At 37.4% G+C, this 23,330-nt stretch overlaps 1 protein-coding gene and 1 long non-coding RNA gene across 13 annotated transcripts in view; one reads left to right on the top strand and one right to left on the bottom strand.

Annotated features, from left to right (window-relative positions):
- LOC309792407 overlaps positions 1–14,768 on the bottom strand; it is a 261,017-nt gene extending 246,249 nt beyond the window's left edge. Inside the window, exon 1 of the long non-coding RNA XR_014291709.1 lies at positions 14,583–14,768. This is a non-coding gene — a long non-coding RNA (uncharacterized lncRNA). The remainder of the gene's footprint in view (positions 1–14,582) is intronic.
- Positions 14,769–14,856: 88 nt separating this feature from the next.
- Positions 14,857–23,330, top strand: part of SUPT20H (SPT20 homolog, SAGA complex component) — a gene marked incomplete at its 3' end in the record, with an annotated part of 39,036 nt that continues 30,562 nt past the window's right edge. For 5 of the 12 annotated variants that reach the window (XM_082601968.1, XM_082601966.1, XM_082601970.1 and 2 more), the window contains exons 1-5: positions 15,052–15,227; positions 17,167–17,262; positions 20,533–20,568; positions 21,221–21,279; positions 21,751–21,817. In XM_082601968.1, coding sequence (XP_082458094.1) covers positions 17,260–17,262; positions 20,533–20,568; positions 21,221–21,279; positions 21,751–21,817 — 165 coding nt within the window. In that variant the 5' untranslated portion in view covers positions 15,052–15,227; positions 17,167–17,259. Of the gene's footprint in view, positions 14,963–15,050; positions 15,342–17,166; positions 17,263–20,532; positions 20,569–21,220; positions 21,280–21,750; positions 21,818–23,330 lie in introns of those variants that run through there. The other 7 variants (XM_082601961.1, XM_082601962.1, XM_082601965.1 and 4 more) reach the window with 6 other exon arrangements.

Genomic DNA, 23,330 nt, shown 5'->3' with positions numbered 1-23,330 from the left:
CAAGAAGATATAAGAATTATAAATATATATGCACCAACATAGGACCATCTCAATACATAAGGCAACTGCTAACAGCTATAAAACAGGAAATCAACAGTAAAACAGTAATAGTGGGGGACTTTAACACCTCAGTTACACCAATGGACAGATCATCCAAAATGAAAATAAATAAGGAAACAGAAGTTTTAAATGACACAATAGACCAGATAGATTTAATTGATATTTACAGGACATTCCATCCAAAAACAGCAGATTATACTTTCTTCTCACGTGTGCACGGAACATTCTCCAGGATAGATCGCATCTTGGGTCACAAATCAAGCCTTGGTAAATTTAAGAAAATTGAAATCATATCAAGCATCTTTTCTGACCACAACGCTATGAGATTAGAAATGAATTACAGGGAAAAAAATGTAAAAAACACAAACACATGGAGGCTATACAATACATTACTAAATAACCAAAAGATCACTGAAGAAATCAAAGAGGAAATCAGAAAATACCTAGAGACAAATGACAATGAAAACAGAACGATCCAAAACCTATGGGATGCAGCAAAAGCAGTTCTAAGAGGGAACTTTATAGCTATAGAAGCCTACCTCAAGAAACAAGAAAAATCTCAAATAAACAATCTAACCTTACACCTAAAGGAACTAGCAAGAGAAGAACAAACAAAACCCAAAGTTAGCAGAAGGAAAGAAATCATAGAGATCAGAGCAGAAATAAACGAAATAGAAACAAAGAAAACAATACCAAAGATCAATAAAACTAAAAGCCAGTTATTTGAGAAGATAAACAAAGTTGATAAACCTTTAGCCAGATTCATCAAGAAAAAGAGGGAGAAGACTCAAATCAATAAAATTAGAAATGAAAAAGAAGGAGTTACAACAGAAACTGCAGAAATACAAAGCATCCTAAGAGACTACTACAAGCAACTCTATGCCAATAAAATGGACAACCTGGAAGAAATGGACAAATTCGTAGTAAGGTATAACCTTCCAACACTGAACCAGGAAGAAACAGACAATATGAACAGACCAATCACAAGTAATGAAATTGAAACTGTGATTAAAAATCTTCCAACAAACAGAAGTCCAGGACCAGATGGCTTCACAGATGAATTCTATCAAACATTTAGAGAAGAGATAACATCCAACCTTCTCAAACTCTTCCAAAAAAATTGCAGAGTAAGGAACACTCCAAAACTCATTCTATGAGGGCACCATCACCCTGATACCAAAACCAGACAAAGACACTACAAAAAAAGAAAATTCCAGACCAGTATCACTGATGAATATAGATGCAAAAATACTCAACAAAAAAATAGCAAACAATCCAACAACACATTCAAAGGATCATACACCATGATCAAGTGGGATTTATCCCAGGGATGCAAGGATTCTTCAATATATGCAAATCAATCAATGTGATACACCATATTAACAAATTGAAGGAGAAAAACCATATGATCATCTCAATAGATGCAGAAAAGGCTTTTGACAAAATTCAACACCCATTTTTGATAAAAACTCTCCAGAAAGTGGGCATAGAGGGAACCTCTCTCAACATAATAAAGGCCATATATGACAAACCCACAGCAAACATCATTCTCAATGGTGAAAACTGAAAGCATTTCTTCTAAGATCAGGAAGAAGACAAGGATGCCCATTCTTTCCACTATAATTCAACATAGTTTTGGAAGTCCTAGCCATGGCATTCAGAGAAGAAAAAGAAATAAAAGGAATACAAATTGGAAAAGAAGAAGTAAAACTGTCACTGTTTGCAGATGACATGATACTATACATAGAGAATCCTAAAGATGTCACCAGAAAACTACTAGAGCTAATCAATGAATTTGGTAAAGTTGCAGGATACAAAATTGATGCACAGGAATCTCTTGCATTCCTATATACTAATAATGAAAAATCTGAAAGAGAAATTAAAGAAACACTCCCATTTACCACTGTATCAAAAAGAATAAAATACCTAGGAATAAACCTACCTAGGGAGACAAAAGACCTATATGCAGAAAACTATAAGACACTGATGAAAGAAATTAAAGATGATACCAACAGATGGAGAGATATACCATGTTCTTGGATTGGAAGAATCAATACTGTGAAAATGACTATACTACCCAAAGCAATCTACATATTCAATGCAATCCCTATCAAATTACCAGTGGCATTTTTTACAGAACTAGAACAAAATGTATTAAAATTTGTATGGAGACACAGAAGACCCCGAATAGCCAAAGCAGTCTTGAGGGAAAAAAGTGGAGCTGGAGGAATCAGACTCCCTGACTTCAGACTATACTACAAAGCTACAGTAATCAAGACAATATGGTACTGGCACAAAAACAGAAATACAGATCACTGGAACAAGATAGAAAGCCCAGAGATAAACCCACGCACCTATGGTCAGCTAATCTATGACAAAGGAGGCAAGGATATACAATGGAGAAAAGACAGTCTCTTCAATAAGTGGTGCTGGGAAAACTGGACAGCTACATATAAAAGAATGAAATTAGAAAACTCCCTAACACCATACAGAAAAATAAACTCAAAATTGATTAGAGACCTAGATGTAAGACTGGACACTATAAAACTCTTAGAGGAAAACATAGGAAGAACACTCTTTGACATAAATCACAGCAGGATATTTTTTGATCCACCTCCTAGAGTAATGGAAATAAAAACAAAAATAAACAAATGGAACCTAATGAAACTTCAAAGCTTTTGCACAGCAAAGGAGAGACCATAAACAAGACGAAAAGACAACCCTCAGAATGGGAGAAAATATTTGCAAACGAATCAACGGACAAAGGATTAATCTCCAAAATATATAAACAGCTCATATCATATCTGATGAAGGAGTAGAATCCAGAATATATAAATTATTCTTACAACTCAACTATAAAAAGAAAAATAACCCAAGTAAAAGATGGGCAAAAGATCTGGATAAACATTTCTCCAAAGAAGATATACAAATGACTGATAAGCATACAACAAGATGCTCAACATCATCAGCCATTAAGGAAATGCAAACCAAAACCACAATGAGGTATCACTGCTCATTTACTAGGACAGCTGTAATCAAAAAGACAGACAATAACAAATGTTGGCAAGGACTTGGAGAAATTGGAGCGTCCTCATACACTGCTGGTGGGAATGTAAAATTGTATAGCCAGTTTGGAAAACAGTCTGCCACTTCCTTGAAAGGTTAAATACAGAGTTATCATATGACTTAATAATAATTCCATCCCTGGATAAATACCCAAGAGAAAAAATACATATACGTGCACACTAAAACTTATACATGAGTATTTATAACAACATTAATCAAAATAACCAAAAAGTAGAAACAAACCAAATGACCCTGAATTGATGAATAAATAAATAAAATGTGATACATCCATATGATGGAATATTCAGCAATAAAAAGAAATGAGGTTGGGAGTGTGCAAAGATCCAGTAAGGGAAACTAAATAGAAGCAATGAATAAGATAAGAAGACCCAACCCTTGCAACCACCCTGGCAGCTCTAGGTCTCACTGGTCCCACTTTACATACAGGTAAACAGAAGCTCAAAGTGGTCATGTTACAAGACGCCACAGTAAAGCAGTGCCAGAATCTAAACCCTGGGTTCTCTGGGTTAGTCCATGTTTTTCCATCCCTATAGGATGATTCTAAAAATGTATATATTATTGTTATTATCATACTCATCTACTGTTTTGGCATGAGGTTTTTGGTCAGTAATAACAGTTACATCGCTGAGTTAAATTTCTCCCACTTGTGAAGAACACAAACAACACATAGCAGCATGTGCAATCAAAATTCTTAAATGATTAAATTGAAGAACTTCTTTGGACTCACAAGGCTACCCATAGCAAGGCAAGTTTCTTATGAAGTTCTGGAGATAGCACTGGGAAACGGGCCTGAGAACAGCCCCAGAGAGGAAGCAGTTTCAGATATCCACTGTAGCCACAGATATGTAAATTCACTTCCTCCTCTCCTTTGCTGCTCAGTGCTTTTTACTCCATGTTTGGTTTCACCAGTATTCTTCCTTCTGTCCTATCTTCCTGTTTCTCCACTTTAACCAGAGTACTATATACAGTTAAAGCAGCATATAAAATGACTTGAACTTCTGGAGTACAGGAGTATTTAAATCTAGGAAACATAATTTTAGCATAGTGGTAATGATTTAAAAATAGAAAGATTATATTGCAAAAAAACATATTTAAACTTTTAAAGCAGCAAACATTTATATTTGAGTCAAAAAATTTTTATCCAGAAATTCCTAAAATTGACACATCATTAATATAGATTTTTTTCACTCTTTTATAAAACTTAAGCCTAGATCCTTCATGAAGTGCTTTTTTTTTAATTAAAAAAATTTTTTTATGTGAGCACTGCATTTTTTTTTTAATGAAGTACTTGTTTTTAAAATAAAGTCCTGACCTCTAGTGGCTACAATGAATTATTTCAATACCTAAATCTACTGAAGTCTTAACATCACAAAAAGGAGACAGCGAGACATTATAACCTCTCATCAACGTAACACAATAGGCAAAATACAAACTCATCTATGAAATATTTGTGAAAAAAATCACACTTGGATCTGTCTAGCCTCCAGGTCTAATCTAATAACCTGGTTAGAGGAAATAAAAAGGAGATAAACATGTTAAACAATATCAATCTAGAATGTCAGAAATTCTACCCCACAAAATGTCCAATCTTTTTTTTTTTAACAAACAAAGGACATGAAAAAATGGAGACAGAACTTCATAGATTAAAAGTATCTTAGGGACTTCCTTGGTGGTCCAGTGGTTAAGACTCCGCACTTCCACTGCAAGGGGCATGAGTTCAATCCCTGGTCAGGGAACTAAGATCTCACATGCCACAGGGCATGGCCAAAAAAGTAAATAAATAATTTTTTTTAAAGTATCTTAAGAGACATATTAAGCAAATGCACTTGTGGATCCTGTCTGGATCCTGATTTGAACAATTTTTTTTTAATTGTGAAAACTAAGAAAATGTAAACACTGTGTATCAGACAATATTATGGAATTATAGTTTACTTTTATAGTGTGATGTTGATATTATGATTACTTTTATTTATTTATTTATTTATTTATTTATTTATTTTTTTTTTGCGGTACACGGGCCTCTCACTGTTGTGGTCTCTCCCGTTGCGGAGAATGGGCTCTGGACGTGCAGGCTCAGCGGCCATGGCTCAGGGGCCTAGCCGCTCCATGGCATGTGGGATCTTCCCGGACCAGGGCACGAACCCGTGTCCCCTGCTTCAGCAGGGGCGGACTCTCAACCACTGTGCCACCAGGGAAGCCCTATGATTACTTTTTAAATGATCTCTTGGAAATACATAGTATTTACAATTGGAATTTTTTAATTTTAAAGAAGAGAATTACAAGTAGAAGAAACTACAAATGTGAAGGCCTGGAGGCAGAAATGTGTTAAGATGAGATCAAAAAGGTCATGGAGGTGTGAGAAATAAAGGGTTTTGTAGGATTTTTAATGACTTTGGCTATGTGAAGTCATCAGAACGCTTCTAGCAGAGGAGTGATATAATCAGATTTAGATGTTTTAAAAAGGTCATTCTGTATGGAAAGCAGATGTCAACAGGCAACCAGTTAAGAAGCTATTACCATAATATAGAATAAAGAAAATGGTGGCTTGGACAGCATGGTAAGAAGTGGTCACATTCTGGTTATATTTCAAAAGCAGAGCTGACAGGATTTACTGACGGCTAAATATGAGTGTGAGAAAATGAGAGACGTTAAAGACAGCCATAGTTTCCTAGCCTGAGCTATTGGAAAGATGGAGTTGCCATTTGCTGAGATGGGAAAGGTGGCAGGAGAAGACTTGGTGAATTTGAAGTTCAATTTTTACCATGTTTTTCCCCCAGTTTTATTGAGATATAATTGACATAGAATATTGTATTAGTTTCAGGTGTACAACATAATTTGATATATTTTGAAATGATCACAATAAGTCTAATATCCATCACCTCACACAGTTACATATATATATATACACATTTATGGAGGGAAGGGGAGAGAGAAAGTGAAAGGGAGGGAGGGAGAGGGAGAGAGACACACCCCACAACTTCTTTATCCATTCATCTGTGTATGGATGTTGAGGTTGGTTCCAAACATGCAGGTGCAGATGTATCTTCAAAATAGTGATTTTGTTTCCTTCAGATATATACCCAGAGTGGAACTGCTATATCATACAGAACTATTTTTAATTTTTTCAGGAAACTTCATACTGTTTTCCATAGTGGCTGCACCAATTTACATTCCCACCAACAGCGCATGATGGTTCTCTTTTCTTCACATCCTCACCAACACTTGTTATCTGTTGTCTTTTTGATGATAGCTATTCAAACAAGTGTGAGGTGATATCTCATTGTGGTTTTGATTTGCATTTCCCTGATGGTTAGTGATGATAAGCACCTTTGCATGTACTTGTTGACCATTTGTATGTCTTCTTGGAAAAATGTCTATTCTATTCTTCTGCTGGTTTTTTAATAAGGTTGTTTTTTGCTACTGAGTTATATGAGTTGTTTATATATTTTGGATATTAACTCTTTAACAGATATATGACTTTCAAATATTTTCTCCCATTCCATAGGTTGTCTTTTCATTTTGTTGATGATTTTCTTTGCTATGCAGAAGCTTCATAATTTGATGGAGCCCTACTTGTTTGTTTTTGCTTTTGTTGCCTTTGGTTTTAGTGTCAAATCCAAAAATTCATTGTCAAGCCCACTATAAAGGAGCTTACCTCATGTTTTCTTCTAAGGCTTTTATGGTTTTAGGTCTTACATTCAAGTCTTTAATCCATTTTGAGTTAATTTTTGTGTATGGTGTAAGATAGTGGTCCAGTTTCATTCTTTCACATGTGGTTGCCCAGTTTTCCCAACACAATTTATTGAAGAGACTGTCCTTTGCCTATTGTATATTCTTGGCTCCTTTGTTGTAAATTAATTGACCACATATGCATAGGTTTATTTCTGGGATCTCTATTCTGTTCCATTGATCTCTGTGTCTTTTTTTATGCCAATACCGTACTGTTTTGATTACTGTAGCTTTGTAATATTGATTGAAATCAGGAAGTGTGATAACTCCAGTTTTGTTCTTCTTTCTCTAGATTGCTTTGGCCATTTGGGGTCTTTTGTGGTTCCAAACATATTTTAGGAGTTTCTTTTATTTCTGTGAAAAATGCCATTGGAATTTTGATAGGGATTTTAATAAATCTGTAGATCACTTTGGGTAGTATAGATACTTTAACAATACTAATTCTTCCAATCCACAAGCACAGAATATCTTTCCATTTATTTATGTCTTCAGTTTACTTCATCAATGTCTTATAGTTTTCTGTGTACAGATTTTCACCTCCTTGGTTAGATTTATTCCTAGGTATTTCATTCTTTTTGATGCAATTCTAAATGGAGTTATTTTCTCCATTTCTCTTCCTAATAGTCATTAGTGTATACAAATGCATTGATATTTGTATATTGGTTTTGTATCTTGCAAATTTACTGAATTTGATTATTAGTCCTAACAGTTTTTTGGTGACATCTTTAGGTCTTCTATATATGTCATCTGCAAATAGAGACAGTTTTACATCTTCCTTTCCAATTTGGATACCTTTTATTTATTTTCTTGTCTAGTTGCTCTATCTAGGACTTCCAGTACTATATTGAACAAAAGTGTCATGGGCATCTTTGTGTTGTTCCTGATCTTAGAGGAAAAGTTTTCAACTCTTCATCATTGATTATGATGTTAGCTGTGGGCTTGTCATATATGGTCCTTATTACATCAAGGTATGTGCCATCTACACCCAGTCTGTTGAGGGTTTTTATCATGAACGAATGTTGAATTTTGCAACATAATTTTTCTGCATTTATTGAGATGATCATATAGTTTTTATCCTTCATTTTGTCAATATGATTGATTGATTTGCAGATGTTGATCCATCCTGCATCCTAGGAATAAATCCTACTTGATCATGGTGTAAGATCCTTTTAATGTAATGTTGAATTGGTTTGCTAATATTGGGTTGAGGATTTTTGCATCTATGTTTACCAGTGAAAATTGACCTGTAATTTTCTTCTATTGTAGTGTCCTTGGCTGGCTTTGGTATTAGGATAGTGCTGACCTCATAAAATGAGTTTGAAAACGTCCTCTCCTCTTCTGTTTTTTGAAGGAATTTGAGAATATTTGATATTAATTCTTTAATTGGTTAGTAGAATTCTGTGAAGCCATCTGGTCCTGAACTTTCATTTGTTGGGAGGGTTTTGGTTACTAATTCAATAACCTTACTAGCACTTTGTCTGTTCAGATTTTCTATTTCCTCATGATTTAGTCTTAGTAGGTTGTATGTTTCTAGGAATTTATCCATTTCTTTTAGGTTGTCTAATTTGTTGGTATATAACTGTTCATAGTAATCTCTTATGATCCTTTGTATTTCTATGGTAACAGTTGCAATGTATCCTCTTTCATTTCTTATTTATTTGAGTCTCTTTTTTTCTTGGTGAGTCTAGCTAAAGGTTTGTCAACTGTGTTTATCTTTAAAAAGAAAAGCAGGGCTTCCCTGGTGGCGCCGTGGTTGAGAGTCCGCCTGCCGATGCAGGGGACACAGGTTCGTGCCCCGGTCCGGGAAGATCCCACATGCTGTGGAGCGGCTGGGCCCGTGAGCCATGGCCGCTGGGCCTGCGCGTCCGGAGCCTGTGCTCCGCAACGGGAGAGGCCAGAACAGTAAGAGGCCCGCGTACCGCAAAAAAAAAAAAAAGAAAAGAAAAAAGAAAAGCAGCTCAATCTTTTCTATTGTCTTTTTTAGTCTCTATTTCTACTCTTTTAAATTTATTTCCTTCCTTCTACTAAATTTGGGCTTAGATTTTTTTCCTAGTCCTTTGAGGTATATAGTTAGTTTTTTTAATCTGAGATCTTTCTTGCATCTTAATGTAGGTGTTTATTCCTATAAACTTACCTCTTACAACTGTTTGTGCTGTATCCCATAAGTTTTGTTATTTGTTTTTCCATTTTCATTTGTCTCAAAATATTTTTTGATTGCCCTTTTGATTTCTTTGACCCATCGGTTATTCAGAAGCATGTTGTTTAATCTCCTCGTAAATTCTCCAGTTTTCTTCTTATAATTGATTTCTGATTTCATAAAAGATGCTTGATATGAGTTCAATCTCTTAAATGTATTAAGACTTATTTTGTGGCCAAACATGTGATCTATCCTAGAGAATATTCCATGTGTGTTTGAGAAGAATGTGTATTATGCTGCTTTGGGATGGAATGGTCTCTATATGTCTGTTAAGTTCATATTTCTGTATATGTTTGTTAAGTTCATCTGATATAACATGTAGTTTAGGACCAATACTGATTTGCTATCTACAAGATCTATCCATTGTTGAAAGTGGGGTATTTAAATCCTCTACTATTACTGTATGGCTATCTATTTCTCTCTTCAGGTCTGTTAATATTTGCTACATATAATTAGGTGCTCCCATGTTGGGTGTATATTTACAAATGTTATATTGTCTTGGAATGACCCCTTTTTCATTATATAATGACCTTCTTTGCCTGTTATTAGGCTGTGGCTTAAACTATATTTTGTCTGTTTGTCTGATATAAATATAACTAAGCCTGTTTTGGGGTTTTTTTGGTGTCTATTTGCATGGAATATCTTTTTTTCATCCCTTCACTTTCAGTCTGTACACATTCTTAAAGCTAAAGTGAAAGAGCATATACTTTTTAAAAATTCATTTAGCCATTCTATGTCTTTTGATTGGAGCAGTTTTTACCATGTTAAACTTGAAGCTTACTAGATAGATGTTCAAGAGGAGATGTGGATGAGTACGGAGTTCAGGGGAGTATTCTAGGCTGGAGACATAAGTATAGGAGTTGTGAAACTCTACCACTAACTCTCCTTTGCCTTTCTTAACTTCTCCAATTCCCTCACCTTTTAGGTAGGACCAAATGTAACTGCCATTTTTGTAGGTTAAAAATGGTAAAATATAGCAATTTCATATGGTTCAACCAACTATAAATGGAAAGATTCCTACCCTATTTCTTAAGGCAGTTAAAATGTTCAATGAGATTAACGTGTGAAAATTTACACAGTAAATGTTTAAAGTATTGTTATGAGAGAGCTTGTCTAGTTACAAATTAGAAGAAGCATTTTCATAACTCAGAATTCATTCTCATGCAACACACATTTTAAGATGATTTCAGGTTTTCTCTATGTGGAATCTGTTTAGGGAGGTCCCATGACTGGAGTTAAAGCATTTAGCAAATGTTTGAATGCTCTGTGCCAGCACAAAGCTCATCACCTGTTTGAGAAACTGCTCTTAGGCGATGCTGGAGAGATAAAGTCTACCTAAACCTGCTTTTTATTTTTTAATTAATTAATTAGTTAATTATTTTAAACCTGCTTTTAAAAATAATCTGGTCTAGACTTATCCAATCCTGGATCAATACCCCTAATTAGCATACCAAAAAGTGGTCCAGTCTTGACCCAGGACCTGCTAAAGTCAGTTTGAACTCCACTCAGTGCTGGATAACCTGGTTAGGCACTCTGTATCTAGCAGCAATACCTTAAAATGAAGGAATGACTCTAGCCAGAGCAATTAGGCAAGGAAAGGAAATAAAAGGCATCCCAACTGTAAGGAATAAGTAAAACTTCCTCAATTTACAGATGACACAATCCTATATAAAGAAACCTTACGGCTTCCCTGGGCGCAGTGGTTGAGAGTCCACCTGCCGATGCAGGGGACACAGGTTCGTGCCCCGGTCCGGGAAGATCCCACATGCCGCAGAGCGGCTGGGCCCGTGAGCCATGGCTGCTGAGCCTGTGCGTCCGGAGCCTGTGCTCCGCAATGGAAGAGGCCACAGCAGTGAGATGCCCGCATACCGCAAAAAAAACAAAAAAACAAAAAAAAGAAACCTTAAAGGACACACACATGCACACCACACACAAGTATTAGTACTAATAAACAAATTTGGCAAGTTTTCAAAGTGCAACATCAACACTCAAAAATCAGTTCTTTTTTAATACATCAACAATGAATAATCCGAAAAGGAAATTAAGTAAAAATTCCATTTATAATTGCATTTACTGTGGACTAAATTGTGTTCCCCCAAAATTCACGTTAAAGCTCTATGCCCCAATGTGATTGTTTTTGGAAAGAGGGCCTAGTACCCTTATAACAAGAGACACCAGAGCTGCCTTTTTCTCCCTCACCACCACGTGAGGACACCCGGAGAAGGCAGTTCTCTACAAGCCAGGAAGACAACTCTCACCAGAAACCAAATCTGCCAGCACCGTGATCTTGGACTTCCCAGACTCCAGAACTGTGAGAAAGAAATTTCTGTTGTTTAAGGCACCCAGTCTGTGGGATTTTGTTATGGCAGCCCCAAACAGACTAAGACAGCATTAAAAAAAAAAAATGAAATAGATAGGAATAAATTAACTAAAGAGATGAAAGTTTGTACACTGGAAACTACAAATATTGTGAAAAAACATTAAAGAGGACTTAAATAAATGGAAAGACATCATGTTCACAGATTGGAGGACTTAATACTTTAAGATAACAATACTTGTCAAAGAGATCTATTAATTCAATGCAATCCCTATCAAAATCCCAGTTGACTTTTTTGCAAAAATGAAAAAGCTGATCCTCAAACTCATATAAAATTGCAAGGGATCTGAAGAGCCAAAACAATATTGGAAAAGAACAAAACTGGAGGACTTACACTTCCCAATTTCAAAACTTAGTACAAAGCTACAGTGTGGTGCTGGCATAGGACAGACATATAGACGGACAAAGTAGAAGTAATACTCCAGAAACAAACCCATACATCTATGGCAAATTGATTTTTGACAAGGTTGTCAAGTCCAATTATTGTGGATAAGAATATTCACTTCAACAAATGATTCTGGGACAACATGCAAAAGAATGAAATGGAATGCCTACCACAGAATGTATATAAAAATAAACTCAAAATGGATTAATGACTTAATATAAGAGCTAAAACCATAAAACTCTTAGACGAATATAGGGGTGAATTCTGTAGAACCAAAACTAAAATGGAGTCACTTATATCGGGGACAAAATGGAGTTGGACAACACAGGTGCATTAAAGAAAAATGAAACTTTACCTTACCTAATGTAAGTGGCAGGAATTTACAGCCCTCCTCAGAAATCAGCAGAGGATGCCAGCCAGTCCCCAAAGACCAAGTCTGCTCATGCTATCTTTGGACTTCCTTGTTCCCCTGACACAACTACACTGATCCAAATAAAGATCAGCTGAAAAAGCCAAATTACTTCTGCATTTACCCTATACACACTCTTTAGTCTGTGAGCAACTCAGAACTCGTCGCTCCCATAGCCTCAAGTTTCTTGGCTTGCAGGTTGAAATCCTTGTGATAAACTCACTTTCTGCTTTGTGTAAAACGAAGTGCAGAGATGGTTTTCAACAATCCTTCTGACCTTGGATTTGGCAATGGATTCTTAAATATGACACCAAAATCACAATCCACAACAGAAAAAAATAGATAAATTAGACTTCATCAAAAATTTAAGTTTTAAAATCAAAAAACATTAGCAAGAAAGTGAAGACAACCTACAGAATGTGAGAAAATATTTGTAAATCATATATCTGATAAGGGTCTAGTATCCAGAATATATAAAGAACTCATAACTTAAACAACAAAAAAACAAACAACCCAATTTAAAAATAGGCAAAGGACTTGAGTAGACATTTCTCCAAAGAATATATACAAATGGCCAATAAGAACATGAAAAGATTCTCAATTAATATCATTAGCCATCAGGGAACTGCAAATCAAAACCACAATGAGATACCATTTTATACCCGCTAGAATGGCTATGATCAAAAACAAAACAAGGGCCTCCCTGGTGGCGCAGTGGTTGAGAGTCCGCCTGCCGATGCAGGGGATACGGGTTCGTGCCCCGGTCTGGGAGGATCCCATATGCCGCGGAGCGGCTGGGCCCGTGAGCCATGGCCGCTGGGCCTGCGCGTCCGGAGCCTGTGCTCCGCAATGGGAGAGGCCGCGGCAGTGAGAGGCCCGCATACCGCAAAAAGAAAAAAAAAAAAAAAAAAAAAAAAAAACAAGACAAAAGTTTTGGTGAGGATGTGGAGAAACTGGAACTGCCATACATTGCTGTCAGTATGTAAAATGTCTCAGCCACTGTGGAAAACAGTTTATTGACTGCACAAATATTTAAGCATAGAATTACCATATGACCCAGCAGTTCCATTCCTGGGTAGTGACAAAGACTCTCTCCTTGACCAAACTTTAGTCAGGCTCCTCTAAGCCCTCTTAGCCTCTACTTTAGTATCAGTCTTGTGGGATCTGCATCAACCAGATGTAGTAAGAATCCAGCTAGGTCAGTTTAGAGAGAACCCCTACCGGGGTATCTGATCACCCTCAATATCTGATCGGATTCTTCATCCCCCCACCGTTAATAGCTGCTCATCCTGGTCTGCCTTCAGTTAAGAATCTTTTCAAGTCGGTTTGGCCAGAATTCAGCCCTTACACCTGATATTTCCTTTTAGGAAATTTCCACCCACTGTTTCCCCGCCCCACCTTGGCTATAAATCCTTACTTGTCTATGCTGTTTTTGTAACTGAACCCAGTTCTATACTAATGTTTCTTCTCCCTACTGCAATAGTTCCTGAATAAAATCTGGGTTTTTTACCGCTTGAATTACTGTCAGATTCCAGGTTTCTTTAACAGTATATACCAGAAAGAGCTGAGAACAGGGACTGAAAACAATACTTCGACACAAATATTCATAGCAGCACTATTCACAATAGCTCAAAGGTGTAAACAACCCAAATGTCCATTGCTGGATGTATGAATTAATTGAGGTATATACACACAAATAAGATGCAATATTAGCCATAAAAAAGAATGAAGTCCTGATACTTGCTATAAGGTGGATGAACCTGGAAAACATTATGTTATGTGAATGCAGACAGATGCAAAAAGGTCACATATTCCATTCACGTGAAATACCCAGATTAGGTAGATCCTTAAAGTCTGAAAGCAGTTGGGGTCTGCTAGGGTCTGGGAGAGGGAAGAATAACGTGTAATTGCTTAACAAGGGTGAGGGAATTGTTTTGGAACCAGTATGGTTGGTGGGTGCACGACACTGTGAATGTACTGAAGCCTACTGAATTGTGTACTTAGAAGTGTTTCATTTCACATGCTGTGAGCTTCACTTCAATAATCATTTTATAAAAGTTTATAACCCAACAACCAAAGTTGTTTAAAGGTGCAGAATTACAATCAGACATTGCAATGTGCTCTGGTTATTCCGTTCCTGAATCTTTACAACTCTTCAGTGAGGTGTTTTGTTTTATGGTATTAAATTCATTGGCACTTGATTGATAAACTATCATAGGCTGCAAGGCCTGCACTATTAAATACAGGAATGGTGTCTTTCCCTTTCATGAGGATGGGCTAAGCGAGAAAAGCTTGTTCCAAGTTTCTTTCACTGTAGAAATTAAACAGGGCTCCCTACCTCACAAAGAGCCACACGCTACCTCTCGTTTTACGGAGCTGGATGCCGGGCCAGCGAAAGCGCTCGTGGGCCTCGCCCCACCACCGGGCCTTAGTCACGAAAGGCCTCGCGGGGAGCAGCCCCAGGCGGGAGCATCCTGGCGTCGAGCCTCCTGGCCGCGGCCCCGCCTTCCCACCTCTACCGCTTCCGCCCGCGGTCGCCCGCCCAGCGCGCCAATCGGAAGCGCGGGCGCCGTAACAGGCGGTCGGCGCGGCTGTGGCGCCGCGCGGGCAAGGGGGCGTGCGGACCGAGCGGCGGGCGGGCGCGCAGCCGGCAGCGCGGCGCCGAGGTCGGCGCGTCACGTTCTGCGCGGCGATATCCTGAGGCGGCGGCCCGCACAGGTGGGCTGCGGCGGGTGGCGGTGGCGCGCCTGCGGACGGGGTAGGCGCGCGAGATTCGGGGCGGGGTCAGAGGTGAGCGAGCGGCTTCCCGAGTGGCTTTTCGCCGCTTCCGGGGCCCGGAGCCTGAGGGAGGAAGGCCGTGTACCCGGAGACGCGGTGGGCCGGGTCGAGCCAGCCGCCCTCCCGGCGGTCCCTCCGTTGCCTCGCGCGGTGCTGCCAAGTCACGCTTTTCATCTTAGTTTTGACCCTTGGGTTCCAGTTACAGGTATTTCCGGAAACTCGCAAGAATTGCGCGTAGCGCTTCTTTGGGGGTGGGGTTCTCGGTGTCCATATTGAATAAAGGTAGTTCGCTGCGCTGTGGAGTTGGGCCGTTTTTCAGGTAAAGTCTGAGTTGTAAACAAATGCTTGAGCGGTTGGAGGAGACTCACGTCGATCGGGGAAATCAGTGGGATTGATGGCGACGTTCAGAATTGATTACTGGTCCTCGCCGTGGTTCTCGGGAGTTCAGAAATAAACTTGGCGAATAGCTGCCTCTGGAAGCCATCTCCGATAACCACCACCAGGCAGGGGCTGCGTACAATGAAGTAGGACTCTCAATAGAAAGTGATTAGCGCGATTTTCGGAGTCAGATTGAGTACCGTGTACGATGGGTGATACCCATGATGTAAAAATAGGTCAAAATTAAGAAAAAATATTTTATTAGTCTGAGTAGAATCGAGGCCTTACTTTAAATGTTTTGCTTTCAAAAATCTAAAAATGGCTGTTGGATTGAGTGGTCTGGAAGGTTGTAGGATTTAGGAGAAAGAATCTTAATATTAAAAAGAGAGGTCTGAATTCCAGTCTAGTTGTGTGATCATGGGAAAGTCACTAGTTCTGAGAGCCTTATTCTGTAAAATGAAGACGATGATAATTACAGTGGTTTTCTTCCAGAGTTCTAGTAAATTCTGTATGCAGTCAGAATGTTTGGTTTGTAAGTGGTTATTGGGTTTTTTAGTACTTAGTTTAAATTCACTAAGCCTTCCTCTCCATCCCCCGCAATTTAGTGACAAGAGATAGTCATCATCACATTTCGCCTCTACCTAGTGTATCTTCATCTTTAGATTCAATGGTCAGAAAATTTTCACCGTAAATTCATCTTAAATCTTTCATGAGCTCTTCTAGAGTAGGATTACTGTCTTATTTGTTTTTTAAATGATTATTCCTGGAACCTGTATGGTGCTTGTCTTTTTTTGGTGGTTTGTGGGTTTTTTCCTGTTTTTTCCACCCCCTCCCCTCCTTTTTTTTTTTCAAACCTGAACTGGCAAAACTTAAGCTTTGGGTTCACCCAAAGCGAACCAAAACAATTTAACACGGAAAATAGTGTTTTCTGTCGCTTAAAGATGTGCTCAGCTGTGTATAGACACACAGGGGTGGTTACAAGGAGTTAGGTAAATAATTAGATTAAAAATAAGCTTTATTTAGCATCACTGTCAGAGCAAACCATACTATTTCTGTGGGAGGCAGAGAGGATATAGCAGTCGAGTTAAACTGCCAGCACCTTTGAATCACCTAGGGAGTTCCAAAATGGTGATCCCTGGACCCTACTCCAGACCAATTAATGAGAATCTCTGGAGGGTGGAGCATGGGTATCCCACTTTTTAAAGGTTCCCAAGGTTACTCTCTTGTGCAGCCACGATGAGAGCTTGTGTGTTAGAGGAGTGAGGTTCTTCAGGGGTGTATCTTGTTTGCTTGAAGAGGTGAAAGGCTGGAAGAACTGGAGCTGCACTGGAAAATGTAGCCTGGGGCATTTGGGGGAATATCATTAGAGGACTTTTATCAGCAGGTATGATGAAATGTATGATTTGTAAAGTGAACTGTGCAGTGACCAAGGCCAGAGGGCAGGCTGTTAAAATAATCCAGAGTAACAATGAAAGCAGCAACTGTGATGATAGAATTAAAAAACATTCTCTCCTGGGTGTTAAACATTTTTAAGAAACTGAGTAATGATTTTAGCTTGCAAACTGTATTTTGCCCTACCTAGTTACAACTTTTCAGCAATGAGTGTATAGATTGTCATATAATGAATTTTATTGTTACTAATTATTTTTAAAGGGTATTAGAAATATATATGCCTCAAATAATTTTCCTTGTTAATTACTAAGTAATCTCATATCTCTTGAGAGCTTTATGTTAATATAGGGGTTGTGTTATTTTTGCTTTTTCAGTACTCTAAGACTGATTTCTAAAAGTACGGTTTTCACCCCACTTCATCAACGCACATAAGTTTTCTCCTTTTTGGACCGCTATTTTATACCACAATGGTAAGCTACAGCTCAGTATGTTAATATTCTTAGAATGTTCTCTTCCTTCATCTCGATAAAGGTATCTGTATGAAACAGAAATATTCTTGTAAGCTGCCCAAGTTACCCTAACTGGGAAATTAGTTAGCAATCACATGCAAAATCTTCTCTACAAAATAGGGGGCTCATCTCTCAACTCAGTGTTAAAATCATATCCAGATTACACAGATAATCTATCTGTCCTTATTTTTGTGAAGTATTAAAAAGTAATTACTTCTGTCTGCTTTACTATAGTCCAAATCATTGGCAAGAAGGATGGGTATAAATACAAATAGTTTTGGGGGCATAGGTTTCTCATAGTTTAAAGTTCCTCTTAATTTAGATTTAAAAAAAATTTTTAACAACAAATGTAACCTGCTTACTGCAAATAACATTTAAGCAGCATTAGTTTTAAACTTCTAATGGCAGATTTCTACTTACCACTTAGAGTCGGTAAACATACTTAGGGCTGGGCATTTAACTCTTGCCATTAAAGAATTAAAGACAAAGGAGAAAAAAAATCACTTTCTGTTTTAAAGAAACAGCAGCATTTGACAGAGAATAAATGAACACTAACCACCATATAGGATAAACCTCAGAAGACATATATCTTCTCTTCTTGGGATCTTGCGTGTATACCCTTGCACTGTTAGAGAAAAGCTATCACAGTGGGGTTCTGACCTTGCCTTGTATTTTGCATTCGTATTAGCCAGTCACTTCCCTCTTAAGTATTTGAACGCAATAGTGAATAAACTATACTAGTGTTTACATATGCAAGTATATCTCACTGGAGCTTCTAAAGTTTTGATATCAGAAGATTAAATATTTACTTGAGAAGACTGGCTATTTGAAATTGTCCTAGAGTATACATTTGATTGTGTTTATTATAATTTTTTTATCTAAACTTACTTGAAGGTTTTATGGCCAAAATAATTAAAAGAACCTTGTGTTTTTGTCAAGAGTATATATTCAAAGTTATGTTTTTATGTTGGAAAATAGTTTATTCTCAAGAATCTCATCTTGAATCCTGGGAAACAGTTTCATTGAAATCTGCCCATAAGATATTTTAATAAATTAAATTGGTATAAATTTATTTTAACAACCTTTTGAAATACTGGCATATTTTAGACTTTTTTACTTACTCCATTTAGATGCTTGATATGTAGGGGTTCTATTGCTGTTTAAAAAGCCCAGCTAGGGACTTCCCTGGCGGTCCAGTGGTTAAGACTTCGCCTTCCAGTGCAGGGGATGCAGGTTCGATCCCTGGTCGGGGAGCTAGGAATCCCACATGCCTCTGGACCAAAAAATCAAAACATAAAACAGAAGCAGTACTGTAACAAATTCAATAAAGACTTTAGAAGTGGTCCACATCAAAAAAAAAAAAAAAAAAAGTACCACAGTGTTCATTGCAGCACTATTTACAATAGCCAGGACATGGAAGCAACCTAATTGTCCATCGACAGACGAATGGATAAAGAACATGTGGCACATATATACAATGGAATATTACTCAGCCATAAAAAGAAATGAAATTGAGTCATTTGTAGTGAGGTGGATGGACCTAGAGTCTGTCATACAGAGTGGAGTAAGTCAGAAAGAGAGAAGCAAATACCGTATGCTAACACATATCTATGGAATCTTAAAAAAAAAGGTACTGATGAGCCTAGCGGCAGGGCAGGAATAAAGACGCAGATGTAGAGAATAGACGTGAGGACATGGGGTGGCGGTGTGGGGGAGAGGGAAGCTGGGGCGAAGTGAGAGTGGCATCGACTTATATACACACTGAATGTAAAATAGTGAACTAGTGGGAAGCAGCAGCATAGCACAGGGAGATCAGCTCAGTGCTTTGCGATAGACGCGGGATAGGGAGGGTGGAAGGGAGGCTCAAGAGGGAGGGGATATGGGGACATGTGTATGCATATGACTGATTCACTTTGCTGTACAACAGAAACTATCACAGTATTGTGAAGCAATTATACGCCAATAAAGATCTATTAAATTTTAAAAAGGCCAACTATTTTTGTAATCATATGTATTCTCCGTCCTTAGGACTAGGAGGACAGGGTCTCTTCAACCTTTTCATGATTTCCAAAGTCTGGCAATATTTATCCTTCTCCCTACCCTCTTGGGATTTTGGTGGGTGCTAGGAGCTTTTATTCCATGCAACTTAGTAGATTGAAGTATTGGAGTCTGCACAATAAAACAAAAATATAGGTTCTTGTAAATAAAAAATGAAATTCTTTGCCTCTCAATGAAATTAAAAATGACTGTCATTGTGAATGAAAAATACTGTAACTCTGTGTGATACCCAAACCACAAAACTAGAAAGAAATCATTGGTGGTGTATTTGCTTAATTTTTTTTTAAATCTAGTACTTTTTATTCTTGGGTATCATTACAGAAGAATGCTATACAAATGAGGAAGACAGTTAACCTTCTTATTTCTCCCTCTTGCCTTATAATAAGGGTCTCTAAGAACTCAGTGAAGGATGGGGCTCTACTAGTAGACCTCAAATTGTACATGTAATAATAATACTGTATTTTCATCATTTCTAAGATGCATTTGCTTTTACGTTTTAATTACTGAAGTGATAATGTGTCTACAGTCAGTGACATCTTACAGTTATAATTGGCAGCACTTTTTTCTTAATGTTAAATAATAATTCAGGCATATAACTGATGGTATCTTAAATTCATTAAAACATGCTAAGGATAGCCTTCATTTATTCTATTTTTGCTAGGCACTGACCTAGAAACATTGTATTATAGTTTCTCTGCATAATATTAGGAATTTCTAAGTTGATATTAGGTACCAACATAACAAGCCCCTCGGTTTTCAGGATTCCTAGCAGCTTAAGGGATTTTAGTCTTTGCTTCACTTTAATTGCATACCTGATGGCCAGTATATTTTCCTGAATGGTGCTCTTAAAATGTTGATGTTTTTAAAATGGTAGTAGTTACCATATCCAACCCTCAGCCCTGTATCAGCTGCACAGGCATGGCCAGAGAAAATCATGGTAGCATTTCTTAACTAATTTGTGGTCATATTCAGGTGCCTGAGACTGCATATATTTTCTTTGTGCTATATCTTGAGCATACAGTGGGGTGGGTGGAGGAGAGAAATAAAAATGTTAGACCTGTTTTAGAAAATAAAACACATTTAAACACTTAATTAGAAAATGTTATATGTATATTAAATTATGTTTGTGTGAAAATAACTAATATTACCAAATACACTATTTACTTTTTACAGCAACAAGCTTTAGAACTAGCTTTGGATCGTGCGGAGGTGAGGCGTGACTAAGTTACATATTGAAATAGTGTTGTCTTTAATTGACAGAACTCAGTTTTAAGAGATTTTCGTATGTGACTGTCAAAAGAGTACGTTAATATTAGGACGAGTATGCAAATTTTTCTGTAAATACATAAAAACTACCAGATGATGTTTGGATCGTCTGTTACTTGGAATGCTCAGATTATAATGCTGTGGAATAGAAATTGAATAACACAGTGGAATAAACATTTGAACAGGTCATAGAGTTTCTAAAATTTTCTGTTTTAACAGATATTCTAACTGCTCAATTAAAGGGGAAAAATAGCTCAAATATATAGAGTCCTTGTAATTGGGTATGCTATGCATATTCTGAACAACCATAAAACATTGAAAATATTGCTAACCTGTGAAATCACAGTGGTGAAACTCTTATGATTTTGCTTATAATATAGCAAGTAAATATTGTGCTAAATTTTAGTGCAGTTTAAATTTCACTTGTTTGTAACATATATTTAGAAATAAAGTAGGTTTCCCTAAAAGGTATGATTTAATATGCATCAGAGACTTGAGTGACTGAACAGCCTTTTTAGCCTTACATGATTTATTAATACAGTTGTTCATGCAGTATGCAAAAGACAAGCTGTTTTCTTAAACTTCTCTTTTTTAGTATGTCATTGAAAGTGCCCGACAGAGACCTCCTAAAAGGAAATACCTATCTAGTGGAAGGTATGAATGCTTAATTAATTGATATCTTAGACTCACAGAAATATGATGATAGCCATCATTTATTTAATTCTTCCTAGACACTGAGCTAGAAATGTTATGTTCTGGGTACTTTGCATATACAGTTGACCCTGAACAATGTGGGTTCGAACTGTGCAGGTCCACTCATTTGCAGATGCTTTTCAGTAGTAGACAATACTGTACTTCATGGTCAGTGGTTAGTTGAACCTGTCGATGCAGAGGAACCACGGATACAGAGGGCCGACTCTAAGTGATACGAGAATTAACCCCTGTGTTGTGCAAGGGTCAACTGTATTAGAAATTTCTAGGTTGGTGTTAGCTACCATATCCAGCCCCACTTTGCCCCCAGTTTTTGGGAAATTGGAGGAAAAATTACAGGAAAATTCAAAATGTTTATTTTCTGATTACTATATTAACATTACTTTTATACTGCCTTTGTTTATTAAATTTTAGAAAATCAATATTTCAAAAACTTCATGATTTATATATTGAAGAATGCGAAAAAGAGCCTGAGGTTAAGGTAAGTATACATTTTTTATGTTATTACGACTTTTTAAATGTAGTGGAAGAGAGAAATTTGAAAGAATTAGATTTGGATGATTTATATTTTTGTTAGTGAACAAATATCTTCTAACCAGACTAGCCAGTTCTGCAGCTAAACCAGAGCTCTGGCTAATCTGGCACCTGGCAGAGATCACCTACTTAGGTAGCAGAGGGGAACCATGTTTGCTGAATAACGGACTATCTCACTGGGAAGTTAGAAGAAGCAAAGCCACCATATATATTATCTTTTGCATCTTTTTCTTCCTGAGAAGTTATTTGTAGACTGAAGACAGGAGAAAATTAAACTATTTCTTCATGGTGAGTTGCACTGGATAGTTAAAACTATTACAGGATATGTAGGAAATTTAGATGTGATAATAAAAGGTGAATTTGGTCAGAAAAATTAGTTTATGCCCGTTAACTTAATTCATTTTTATTTAGCATGAAAGTATGGGCAGTAGAAATGTAATAGAAATTGATTTCTTGATATCTTTTGGACCCTCAGGTCGTAAGAGCCTTAAAGGGCTCTACTGAGCTTCTGTTGTCTGTCTTTAAAAATGAATACCTCTTAGGCAAAAAATTGGTGGAATTCCAGTAGTACCTAACCTTTAAAATCTTTAGGAGAAAAATGATTGTGAAACCATGAGTAAATCTTATGGTATGGTTTCCATAAATTCTTTCGAGGTATAGTTGACATACAATAAGTTGAGTATGTTTGAAGTGTACATTTTATAAGTTTTGACGTGTATTAAAAAAATTTGAATAAATTTGAAGATCTAATTGGCTTTATTAAACAATTCATGAATTGGGCAGCATCTCATCTGGCAGAGATACTCTGAGGAGTTGCACAACATGGAAGGCTTTTATTGTAAGGAGGGCAGGACAAGGAAAGAAAATCATCAGCAAGGAAAAAATGAGAGTTCATTGGAGGAAAGTAAAAGTGCCAAAGTGACGGCTTTTTGTTGGCTGAGCTACAGGTGTTTTGCATTGGCTGGGCTGCAGTCCTTTCCCATTCACTGAGCTTGTTGCTGGGAAGAAGAAAGTCTCCCTTCCCCGAGTTGGGGAAGTAAAGGAGTTGCATTTCCTGTTTGGGAGTTCAAGGTAGTTCTCTTCCTGGTGAGATCGGTAACTGATGTCTTCCTGTTTGGGGTAATTGATGATGAGTGGTGGGGCAGAAGAGCTCCCTCTGCAGTCCTTCTCCACTCCAGTTTTAGTTGAGGTTTCCTTTTATTAATTTTCACAGTATACACCCATAAACCGTCACCACAGTCAGTATAATGAGCATATCCATTGCCTCAGAGACAGAACTAAGATAGGAGAGATACATAAATGAAGATGCTAAATTGGGGTTGTCAGCCATTGTCCACCAGCCAGATGTGGCCCACAACATGTTTCTGTAAATGACCTTTTATTGGAATACAGCAGCACCCCTTGATTTATGTCTTGTATGTGGCTGATTTTGAGGTAAATAGCAGAGTTGAGTAGTTGCA

The sequence above is a fragment of the Mesoplodon mirus genome (genome assembly GCF_964341445.2).
Source record: "Mesoplodon mirus genome assembly, chromosome: 17".
NCBI lineage: Eukaryota > Metazoa > Chordata > Mammalia > Artiodactyla > Ziphiidae > Mesoplodon > Mesoplodon mirus.
This window is presented reverse-complemented; position numbering and strand designations above follow the sequence as displayed.